General features: G+C 41.9%; 1 protein-coding gene across 1 annotated transcript in view; it reads left to right on the top strand.

Moving 5' to 3' along the window:
• The first annotated feature begins 41 nt into the window (after positions 1 to 41).
• Positions 42 to 12,599, top strand: part of LOC134659901 (uncharacterized) — a 54,462-nt gene continuing 41,904 nt past the window's right edge. The window contains exons 1-12 of the mRNA XM_063515607.1: positions 42 to 280; positions 365 to 423; positions 500 to 529; positions 659 to 718; positions 1,421 to 1,652; positions 4,122 to 4,309; positions 5,128 to 5,343; positions 6,453 to 6,673; positions 7,844 to 8,039; positions 9,718 to 9,753; positions 10,414 to 10,482; positions 11,962 to 12,114. Coding sequence (XP_063371677.1) covers positions 244 to 280; positions 365 to 423; positions 500 to 529; positions 659 to 718; positions 1,421 to 1,652; positions 4,122 to 4,309; positions 5,128 to 5,343; positions 6,453 to 6,673; positions 7,844 to 8,039; positions 9,718 to 9,753; positions 10,414 to 10,482; positions 11,962 to 12,114 — 1,497 coding nt within the window. The 5' untranslated portion in view covers positions 42 to 243. The remainder of the gene's footprint in view (positions 281 to 364; positions 424 to 499; positions 530 to 658; positions 719 to 1,420; positions 1,653 to 4,121; positions 4,310 to 5,127; positions 5,344 to 6,452; positions 6,674 to 7,843; positions 8,040 to 9,717; positions 9,754 to 10,413; positions 10,483 to 11,961; positions 12,115 to 12,599) is intronic.

The following is a 12,599-nucleotide window of genomic DNA, read 5'->3' as shown; positions in this document are numbered from 1 at the left end:
AAAATGATTTTCTTTGACATGCCATCTATGTTCTATGCACGGAACTAGAACAACGCACTGGCAGCTTGGGAAAAAACAAGGTGTTTGCCTGCTTTATCAACCGAGCGTACGCCATTTTACTTACAAAAGGTTTGCACTATCGTTCGTCAACAATGTAAAGCGGATGGTGAAATGTTTGTTCGATTTTTCCAGTGTTTGTGATATGTGTGTGGTGTTTTATACCCAGGATAAAATACTAGGATAATGGAGGAACCCAACGAGGACCCTAGGGTCGTTCCCGGTAAGTGCAGTGCTTCAAAAACCGAGATGCAAGTTACGATCAACTGACATACGAGAACTGTAATGTTACCTTTCCCGGTTTCAGAACTCTACTTTCTGATAGCGAAATTTCTTTCGGGCGGTCCGCTGAGGGAAACTGCAAAGGTAATTCGACTGAAAATTTACGTAGAATATAATTTTGTGTCCGATAAGTTACTAATTTAGACGTTTTCTCTTGCAGACATTGTTGAAAGAGCTCGAGAGCGTAGAGGTGAGTCTGAGCTTTTCCTAGTGCCGGGTTTAGAGCTTATTATTGTTTTGAAAGCAAACGCACGTGGTAGGGGCTGTCAAAGACGCTGAAAGTTTGCTGAAAAGTTTTTACATACTTTGCCTTCCGCAGGTCCTACCCCGCCGCCTTGACTGGCAGGGCGAAGAGCACTCCCAGTCGTACAATGAATTGGTGAGTTTTCATTAATTTTTTCAGGAGTTTTCACGTTTATTTACATTTTCTAACAAGATGTGCGTCCTGAAATAAGTAAAATGCTAGAAATCGACGAAATTTCTTAAATCGTGTGATGCATCAAAATGATCGTAAAAATGTGCTGGGAAATAGTGAAAAATGTTTTTGGGGGGTTTTAGTGATAAAAAACATGATTTTATAGAATTTGCAAAAATCTCGTAATATCATGCATCACAAGGACGGATGCTGGCGTAATAGCATGTATTGTCGTCTCTGTTTATCCTGCGGCGGCAGCGTTGACTAGAAAGCGCTGTCTCGCTCTAGCCGCCGACCGCCCCCGCTCTGACTCGCGATTGGCTGACGCGCGGCGATGACGCACGAACGCTGTTGCCTACGTCAATGGCGGCAAAGTTCGAAACATGGAAATACTTGTTTTTAGTTTTTGAACTGATTGTTGTTATTTTACACTTGTATTTTAACATGCAGTTAATAATCTGAATATAAAATAAAATATTCATAAGCTTTTATTCTCTACAAGTGACGATTGTTATTTTTGTAATGTATCAACAAAAAAAAAATGGTTTCCCGAGAAAAAAAACTTACCTACATACTGTGCCTTAAGTTTTCACAGAAGAGAGAGGTTAGATAACGAAATTATGTACATATTATGCAATTTATGAATTTTCGTTTTAAATCCCACAGGCAGCACAGTACAGAGACGTGCCATGGCACCGTCTGGCAGCAGTATGCGCGAGCGCATTGCGTCTCGCTCCCTCGCCTTCGACGAGCTCGCTCCCTCTCGCTCCCTCGCCTTCGACGAGCTTGCTCCCTCTCGCTCCCGCTTCATCGCTGCGCATGCGACTCTCGCTGCTCGGAGACGCGTTGGTTCGGACCAGACCGAAATATTCAGCGTTCAAGAAGGACCATACGCTCGGTGGGTTATTGAGTATAATAGATAGTGCAGTGTCTCTGTCTAACATGACTATCTCATCTCTTTCCCTCTATCTCGCTGCGACTGGGTTCCTACGTTATAAAAATAAAAACAAATTATAATAGGCTACATGACTAATTTTCATTTATGGTATCAATCGATCGGGTTTGTTTTTAGGATCAAATGTCTATATGGGACCCATTGCATTAAAGTAACACAAAAGTCAGAAATTGTAGTCAAAGGCCGACAGTCGCACTTCACTCGCGAAACGTTTCGTACAAAACGATAAGGGAACGTGACGTCAAGGTCTCTGGGAGCCCATCTTGTAGTATGGACAAAACAAGAAAATTGCGTTTTTGTCGGTGAAATATTGCGTTTATGGATATAGTTATTATTCTTTTATTTATTTCTCTTAGGTTGTTTTTTTACAATATGGATATAAAAATAAAATACAAAAACACTTACAAAAACAATACAAAATACTTATAAACATATTATAAAAAACTGTAGTAACTGTATAAGTCACTACACGTAAGCCTTTGTTTGTGCGAAGCGAGGGCGACAGCGTAGAAGCGATGAAATGACAAAAGCAACTTCAACTTTTTAAACTACATATAATAAACAAACAAGTTAAAGCGTTACAATTTAAACTACGCGTAAGCAGAAGCTATATAAAACAAGTGCGCGGGCGCATGCGAGCGCGGTCTGAGAGCGAGTGGTGGGTGCCGATGCCGCGAGGGAACCGGCCCGCCGGGCGACGGCGGGTGATGCGCGCAGCGTGCGGGGCGTGTGACGTATGCCGCCTAGCCGATGGTCCAAGTGCCATAAGTTGAGCGGAGCGGGTAGCGAGTTACCGCTACAAAACCTAACCTAGGGTGCCGCCAGCAGCGGGGCAAGACCCAAGCTGCCGGTGGTCAGGGCTGCAGTTATTATTATTATTATTCTATAAGCAGGCAGGCAGTTGTGACAACTGATATTGCCTGTATCCAGTAATCATTGACAGTTGTCATTGACAAGTAGATGTATAGGTGTGCTTGTCTAGTTTATTTTTAAATTGGTTCACATTTTGTGCTGAAACCACATCTTCAGGGAGTTTGTTCCAAGCCCTCACTACTCGGTTGCTCAAAAAGTGCTTATATGGGTTACTGTGGGACTTATGCCTTTCTAACTTTAAGTGATGACCTCTCAGACGGTAGACCTTACGACAATAGGGATGATGACCAGAGATCGGACAAATTTGCGACATTGCTCGCAATAATGTGGACATGACTCCAAAATTGATTAAATAATTAATCATTTAATTAATTTCTTACCTGAGGTTTAATTTTGATTCCTAATCAATAAAAAACACAAAGATTTCTTATAATGTAAATTTATTAAAGAAATTAATCAGTATGTTTTCCAAATTTTCTGTAGGTACTCATTTTTTTATATCAATAATATATTTAAGTGCTATTTATTGACGAGGGAACAAAATTAAATCTCAAGTAAAAAATTAATTGAAATAATTAAATGAATAATTATTTAATCAATTTCGGAGTCTTGTCCACATTATTGCGAGCAATGTCGCAAATTTGTCCGATCTCTGATGATGACAGACCTCTGATGTGTCATAAGGTCCTATTATAGTAAGGTCGCCTGCGTTGCATCTCGGAAGGCAAACGGAATCGGACTGCCAGTATGGCGCACGCGAGGTGATTGAGTGATTGGTTTAGAGTGAATGTGATGAATGGTGAATGTATGAAGATAAGAGGGTTCACAGACGTGTGTATGAGGGTGTGTCTACACGTCTGTGTGGGAACTAAGGGCTGTGCTACATAATTCTTTTATTATTCTACTACAAGGAAAATGTAATAACTTAATAAGTCAAAGAATGTAAATAAACATTCAGGCAAAATTTGCTTTGGAGGCTTTTCTTGTTGGAGCCTTACACATGATAGAAACCAACTATTTTGTATAGAAAGAAACTAGACTCTGACCACGCTAGCTTTGCACATACTAGGCCATAAGAATGTCTTACATATCCCTGTAAGCTACATACTAAGTAGCACTTGTTGAAGTGAAAACTTCTTTAGCGGCGCTGTGCACTTTTTGAGTTGGGGGAAAAATGTTAAACTCGAGACAGCGTAAGACGATCACGTGACCGTAAGATTTAGATGGCCACTCATTTAGATGTCATTTAAATCAATAAAGAAAAACTCGAATGTCATGAAAAACTGTTACATGTAATGTCATTGAGTTTTTCTTTATTGATTTAAATGCCATCTAGTGAGTTTCGCTCTAACTGGTATTAATATAACTCGAGTAACGCTAGATGGCGTTAACCTCAATTATACATAGTGCATTTTGCACTAGTCATTGAGTTTTCACTTCTGCCGGCACTCCCTGAGTGCAACCCGTTGCTTTTTATGAAAATTTAGCTTGGTCCGATCATTCACAATAAAAAGATCAACGTGATTGTTTTATTTACAGCCCGCCGTTTGCTCTCCCGTGAGCTTGGAGGCATCATCGGAGGCCGAGCGACCGCTCCCCGGGCGCCGGCGGCGCAGCTCCTGCCACCAAGGCTGCTTGGAGGCCTACAGTTAAGACGGAGGACCCTGGGACATCTGTCTGCTGTCTATTGTCTGGCGTTTGACTGCTCCGGTCGATATGTTGTGACGGTGAGTTATGTAAGGGGTTGTGCACAAATCACGCGAGGTGATTTCGGCTACTTTTTGACTCCCCCCCCCCCCTTAGTGATATTTGGTGAGGTTTTTGGTTACCCCCGCTCCCCCACGTAACCTCACGTGGTTTCGTTTTTTTTTTTCATTCGACCTAATTTTAAGTTACGCGCTCCAAAATTTCGTAAAATAAGATAATAGCGAGCTTTATGTTTAACGAGACCGAGAAAAAGTATCTAATCATGATGTGGTAGGTATTTTTTCTTAGTTTCGTTCACTGTAGAAAAATACACGTGAGGTCTTTTTATACCCCCCTCCCCCCCCTCCCCCAACGTGATCTTTCGTGATTTTTTCGTGACCACTGTCACTGTCATAAAAATAAAATACAGTGTGTAAATCCAATACGGGCGAATATTTAACTGGTTAGCATAGAACCTAAAAAGTATATTGAGATAGATTTTACTTAGAAATGCATTGAAAATTTTAACCATTTAAATTTTAACATTCGGCCCGCAATGTAATACACCACACACGTTACGGGATACGAGCTTTTTAAAGTAACTGTCAACGCTTGTTGGCAGTTACTATGAAAAGCTCGTATCTCGTAATGTCATTATCATCTTCTGTTTCTTAATGTTTACAGTACATTGCTGCTCGGTACATGTGGAAAAAATTAATCACGGGGTCATAATTAAGTGTAACTTAAAAAAACATCTTAATTAATGATAAGATGGGTAAATTCTATATCTGGTTTAATTTATTGCCCGTATTTGACTTAAACACTGTATATTAAATATTCGGTTCCGTCTTCTTTCCAGGGCGCCGACGATCTTCTAGTAAAAGTATGGAGCGCGTACGACGGGCGGCTCGTCGCGACGCTTCGCGGCGCCGGCGCCGAGATCACCGACGTGTGTCTGTCCCGCGACGGAGCCCTACTGGCGTGCGGGAGCGTCGACAGACTTGTGCGGGTGTGGTGCCTCGCTACTGGCGCTCCGCTAGCTGTCCTACACGCGCATGCTGGAACCATTACGTCTGTAAGTACCAACAGATTACATTTTCGAATTGAGACCTTCCACTACTTGAAATAAATTGTTTCAAACTGTGCACGAAATAAAACACCAGATAATTATTAGAAAAACATCTACGCATGTTTTCATATAAATTCCATATTAGCATAGAGAAATATAAGTAAGACAAGAGTGCTCACTTCATACATCAGTTAGACTATTAATTTCAGTGTCTACATCTAGCATCGAGTAGCGGAACTATAAGTACTGCTACTTGACAATAGATGTAGCACCGACCGGAAAGTCTTATGCTGTTGAGATAAGACTTTCCGGTCGGCGTTACGTCTATTGTGGTGTATGGAGTGAGCAATCTATGTATTTTTTTCTCTATGATATTAGCAAATCGTTTTGACAGTTCGTGACAGTCGTTCGTTCGTTCGTGGTCATTTGATAGGCTCATGCCCCATTCGTCTGTTTTGCACTAAAGCCATCATTTTCATTTCTTCAAATAGGGAATATTACGCAAAACTGCGTAGGGGGCGCTACTACCACTATCCTGATGGATATCTAACCTCTCTATCACTCTTACACAGATAACTAAATTTCGATTTTCGCGTTTACCGGTAGGCCCTTGTTAACAAACAGCCTTGATGCATCAATGTCATATATTATTGTCTGTGAAAACTTGTAAAAAAACAGTATGTATAAGTTACTCTATGGTTTACTCGCTAGCTTAGTGCTGCACTCTGGCAGCAGAACATTGCAGTAATACCCCCTATTGATGCACTTGAAAAAAAACCTCAGTAAATTCACCAAAACTACTTCCTGAATGAACTTTCAAAACTCTTGAAAATAAGGGTATATTTCATAGTATAATTATCAGTTATATTTCCTAAAAGTTGGTATCCAAAGGTTATCTCGAAGAGATCGCTCATTCGCGATAAGACTGCATGTTGTTTACTTCTACTCGTAATCATATTTTACATATTGTATTCTGTATTTATCGATATACATATGTATAATCGGAAGTCAATAAACGAGAAGTCCCTATGACAGCTCAAAAATGCTACGAGAATTCCGGGCTCTGATAATTATTATAAAATGTATGAGAGGTTACAAGGTTAAGTTACTTGCAGGTCCACTGGTCGCCCTGGGCGCGCGGCGACGTCCGCTGGCTCGCGTCCACGTCCACCGACGGCTCAGTGGCCTTCTGGACATGTTCCCGCGACGGCCAGTTCCTGTCCCAGCCTGTTCAGTACATGGAGAGGATGCGACCAGGCGCCTGCCACATGATATGTGCTGCCTGGTCTGCCGGAGGAGCGTTCTTAGCTGCAGGGTCGCAGGATCATCACGTCAGGTGAGGATCTGGCTCGAAGGACCATTCGTTTATACTCCACGGTCTTCTGGACGTAGTCCCGTGATGGCCAGTTCCTGTCCCAGCCTGTTCAGTACATGGAGAGGATGCGACCAGGCGCTTGCCACATGATATGTGCTGCCTGGTCTGCCGGAGGAGCGTTCTTAGCTGCAGGGTCGCAGGATCATCACGTCAGGTGAGGATCTGGCTCGAAGGACCATTAGTTTATACTCCACGGTCTTCTGGACGTAGTCCCGTGACGGCCAGTTCCTGTCCCAGCCTGTTCAGTACATGGAGAGGATGCGACCAGGCGCCTGCCACATAATATGTGCTGCCTGGTCTGCCGGAGGAGCGTTCTTAGCTGCAGGGTCGCAGGATCATCACGTCAGGTGAGGATCTGGCTCGAAGGACCATTAGTTTCCACTCCACGGTCTTCTGGACGTAGTCCCGTGATGGCCAGTTCCTGTTCCAGCCTGTTCAGTACATGGAGCGGATGTCATCGCGATCGGAGAAGTCTCTTGGAAATTTGACTTAACCGCCACCGGGAAAGCTGAAAGCCAAATACTGAACTTTAAATTTCAAAGTATTGAATTTAGATTGTCTTAGCTATCGTAAACTATGGGACTCTAGGGGGAAGACTTGTAGATTAGATTAAATTGTGACTTTATTTTTAAAGTCCTGAAGGTATAGTTTGTCGATTTCTAACAGACCCCGACGGCGAATCCTTTGTCTATTGTTAAGTAAAACAGCACGTGTTACTTACCTTGAAAAAAAAAGGGTCTTATTTATTCTAATTCGCACCTGAACGCGGGCTAGTCCATCGCTCATAAAACCAGTGTAGGTGCGCTCTCCGATAACGCGCCTTTGTTACGCATCTCGATGACACATTTTAGACTAGTTCTGTAGCGTTCGACTCGCCGGCACTCAGTAACCGAAGTACTGAGTGCCGGCGAGTCAAATGGGCCACACACAGCCTTGAAAAATATTTTTCCATTAGTTCATTTTGACCTTATTGCAATCTCCTTATAGCAGTAACTCAATAACCGGTAAAAACGGCCCAACCATTTTTTTCGGCAGGTAGAAGCACATGCGGTTTTACTTAACAATAGACAAAGGATAAGCCGTTCGGGGTCTGTTAGAAATCGACAAACTATAACCTTAATTATTCCTCAGGGTGTACATGGTCGACGGCGAAGGCGGCGGGCCCCGCAGAGTCCTCGAAACGGCCGTCCACACGGAGGCGGTGGACAGTATAGCCTGGGCGCACCGCGGGCTGCGCTTCGTGTCGGGCTCCAAGGACGGCGCCGCCTGCGTGTGGGCGCTGCACGCCTCCGCCTGGCGCCACACGGTGTTATACTGTGCCAGTCTAGTGAGTTGACCATAGACTACCGTAGAGTCCTCGAGACGGCCGTCCACACGGAGGCGGTGGACAGTATAGCCTGGGCGCACCGCGGGCTGCGCTTCGTGTCGGGCTCCAAGTTACACTGTGCCAGTCTAGTGAGTTCCCTATTACTAAGACTTCGCTGTCTATCCGTCCGTCTGTCACCAGGCGATCTAGCATGAGTTGCGTTCTCGCGCGCGACTCCATACATCTGGCGCGACTTCAAGTATGGACTAGCGCGCGAGAACGTAAGCTGTGCTAGACCGCCAGGCTGTATCTCATGAACCGCGATAGCTAGACAGTTGATATTTTCACAAATGATGTATCTCTGTTGCCGGTATAACAACAAATATTAAAAATAAAATAAAATAAATATTGGGGGGCCCATACAACAAACACGATTTTTTTGCTCTTTTTTTTGTTGATGGTGCGGAACCCTCCGTGCGCGAGGACGACTCGCACTTGGCCGGTTTTTTACATCCTTATTTCATGTTCTCCAACATATTCAAACCAGTAATTAACTAGCCATTTTCTTGAACAAAACTCTCTACAGAAGTTAGAGCGTTTTGACACTTTTCAGTACTTTGGAGGCCAATTTCTAGCTTAAAAAAATATGTGTCCGTTATTTTAGACTACTCCGTCCGTTATTTTGCTCTAAAGGGGGCCCACTGATTACCAGTCCGCCGGACGGTATTGGCCTGTCAGTTGTTCGGAGCCATGAATCTAGTGTAACTGGATTGGGCATGAGTGGTGGGGATAACTGACAGAACGGGATAGTCTTATGTATCTTTCAGTAGGAGTAGCAGCGAAAGCGCTATTATTGTTTGTCCTTGTCACAGTCTCACATTTTTCTTTATTCCCCACCATAGATTAGTATGGATGATTGGTCGAATCTATTTGTTGCCCACCATACCAAATAAATTCGACCAATCATAGCGTCGCATGCGACGCTGTGATTGGTTGAATTTATATGTTTTGTCCCTCACGGAGGCACGCGTAGACCACTTCTATAGGATGCTACCTTCTATGTTCGGAGCTGTCAGCTTTTTGTTGTAACTGACAGGCCGATACCCTCCTGCGGACTGGTAATCAGTGGGCCCCCTTTTGTTAAATTAAGCCTCAAATACACCTTCTTTTGGCGAACCCTCACGTTAACATAATTGAAAATATCAAACGTTTGGGTTTTTTTTTTTAATTTATAATTATTGTAAGAGTTAGGAGCGAAAAACAGGTTTCATACAAATGTTTAAAAGCTTCTAAGACTTATAATAAAATAAAATCGAAAAAAATTAAACAGTGGGGCATAACTATGATTAAAATTAAATAAAATACATCAAATTGTGTTAAAAATATTTCCATAATGTCAATATCCTGGGAGGAAAATAAGAACTATGTATTGAGAATCGATCGCTCCCTATCCTCTTAAGTAGTAACATTTCTCACAGAAGAATGTCCAATTCTATATTTACTCGATGCGGTGATTATCCCAAGTTTATATCTTGTCTAAAAATATATTTTGTCAAGATATCTAAAGGCTCCGTCACACAGGCGCGTTTTGCGGGCGGCACGTGAGCGGGGCGCGCCGCTTTTACATATAAAACGCTCACGCCCCGCCCGGAAAACGCGCCTGTGTGACGGAAACTTAATAGTAAACTTTCCTCAACAGGATGACGCAGGCAAGGATGACGGCAAGAAATTAAAGGTTGGTTATATTATTTTGATTTTACAAACAACAGCAAAAAACCGGCCAAGTGCGAGTCGGACTCGCGTTCCAAGGGTTCCGTACATTAAGTCCGACTCACGCTTGACTGCACATTTCTAATAGGTTTTCCTGTCATCTATAGGTAAAGAACTATTTTGTGTATTTTTTTCAAAATTTTCGACCCAGTAGTTTCGGAGATAAGGGGGGGGAATGGTCATTTTTTGCCTATTTTCTTGAATAACTGCTAAACTATTTATCCTAAAATTATAAAAAAAAAAAAATTTGAGATTCTTACAATGAGCTCTTTCATTTGATATGTAACACGATATAGTTTGAAAAACTTTATTTATTAATTTTCTCATTTACCCTCCCAAAAATAGCCTCCATATTTAAAATTCATTTATTTACGTTACACGTCCATCTTTGGGTCACAAACTTACATATGTGTACCAAATTTCAACTTAATTGGTCCAGTAGTTTCGGAGAAAATAGGCTGTGACAGACGGACAGACAGACACGCGAGTTCCTATCCTATTAGGGTTCCGTTTTTTCCTTTTGAGGCACGGAACCCTAAAAACTAGCTAAAATGTCCTCCCCCCCCCCCTTAACTTTTACACCATGGGTCCAAAAAATATATAGAAATTCATTGTTTGTTTACAGGTTACAATGGTATGCTGGGACCTAAGCGATGCTTACATCATTACTGCTGTCTCCGACTGCTCCATTCGAGTAAGTTGTGTTAAGAGGGTTCAGAAATGAGACAAAACTTGAACTGAAGTTGTTCATTTTTGGGTGACGTAAATGACGTAATCTCAAAGGCTCAGACGCTATGTGCGTGCCGTGAGGCGGGCCGCGTTCAAATGCACTATACTATACTGTGGAGTTGACTATAGTTCGTTTTTTTTAGCATTAGAAAGAACTTGCAAGAAGGTAAGCGATCTTGACATGTCTTTTAATTGAAAAACGCTTTTTAAAAATCAAAAACTATTACTTATGAAAGCAGAAGACTATAAATGATCGTATTAGATTCATAATTGTTCCATATTTGCCGTAACTTATTTTTAAAATGTGTTTTTCAATTAAAAGACACATTAAGATTGTTTACCTTATTTCTAATGCTAAAAAAAACGAACTATAGACATGTGTCGTTCGCGAGTGAGTGATTTAAATTAGCTATATCTTTTTCACCTCAGCAGCTCGACCAAGGGTACTTTGCTACTTAAAAACAGTGAGCAAAATCGCATTTTGCTCACTGAGTGAGACAAAATTACACTCAAGTGACCTTAATATTCATATGTCATTTCAACATGCGGGGTCTAATACAAGTTCGAAGTACTTGGATTCTATTATCTCTGTCCCTTTCACGTCGTTAACAAAAAGAAAGAGACAAAAAATGTTCAAACAACATTCAACGGTATATTAACGGTTTATAATAGACCCCCGAAAAACGTCAGAACGCATCATTCCAAAACACGTACGAGTATGAATTCTTAATAATTAATTAATGAAAATAAAGTTTAAGGTTTGATAAAAAACACTATATTTTACGTTGTACGATTAAAATAATAAACTCAAAAAATACACAGAATATCACGTAAAATAAATAATTATACTTTTAAGAATCTCTACTATAGTTTACAAATATTAAGTATCCGCAATTCGGACCGTATCTTACAATGTTTTTTTTTTAACAAAAAAAAAGTGGTTGATTGAAGTGTCAATCAATTGATGGTCGTTGATTCCATATATTATTACCAATTTTACTGAAATTTATTAAGTTTTGTTGTTGTGTTTGATTGCGGTAATTAAACTTAATTGTTAGTATATCTTAAGCAAACATGAGTGAATAGGTAAGTGATGAAGAAGGATTCCATTTTTCAGGTTGTCTAATATGTTCTCACTGCTGAGGTGAAAAGTTTTGTGAACTACACGAGATCAAAGTTATTTACATCTCGTGCGCTTTTGAGTCCCTAACTACGCTCAAGATTCTAAATTAGATACTATAGTGCTCGCTAAGGGACGTCAAGTTGTGTCAACCCTAATAATTGCTCGGAGCAATGCTGAGCCGAAAGCAGCCGAGTTTGCCCGAAGACAGACAGACGGGCAGCGGAGTCTTAGTAATTGGGTCCCGTTTTTATCCTCTGGTTACGGAACCCTAAAAAGTATCATTCATTACATCACTATGTTAATACACTGCTTGGTTAACAGGTGTGGTGTTCCCGTACGTGCGGCATGGTGCGAGTCCTAAGAGGCCACAAGGACGAGGCCTATGTACTGGAGGCCCATCCGTTATTACCCGGGGTTCTGCTGTCCGCGGGCCACGACGGCCAGCTGTTCATATGGGACGCTAGCACTGGCGAGGTAAGTTCGCTAATTGGGTCATTATCCATGAAAAGGGACCTTATTGTCGATGGCGCTAACGCCGCACAGCGTCGCGCGGCATTGTATTTATATCGGAGTTAATAATGGCGTAAGCGCCATCGACAATAAGGTCCCTTTTCATAGATAACGTCACAATTATGTTCATAACTAGATCTTATGATGTAAGCGCTGGTGGCCTAGCGGTAAGAGCGTGCGACTTGCAATCCGGAGGTCGCGGGTTCAAACCCCGGCTCGTACAGTCAGCAGCAGAAGTTGCTAAGCGGGCGAGGTGTTCAAAATTATCTTGACACGATCTTATTTTCTTAACAATAAAGTCTCGTCAAGATCATTTTGAACACTTCGCCCGCGTAGCAACTTCTGCTGCTGACTGTACCAATGAGTTTTTCGGAACTAATGTACGAAATATCATATGTATAATATTTACCAGTCTCTTTTCGGTGAAGGAAAACATCGTGAGGAAACCG

The sequence above is a fragment of the Cydia amplana genome, chromosome 25, assembly GCF_948474715.1.
Source record: "Cydia amplana chromosome 25, ilCydAmpl1.1, whole genome shotgun sequence".
Taxonomy (NCBI): Eukaryota; Metazoa; Arthropoda; class Insecta; order Lepidoptera; family Tortricidae; genus Cydia; species Cydia amplana.
This window is presented reverse-complemented; position numbering and strand designations above follow the sequence as displayed.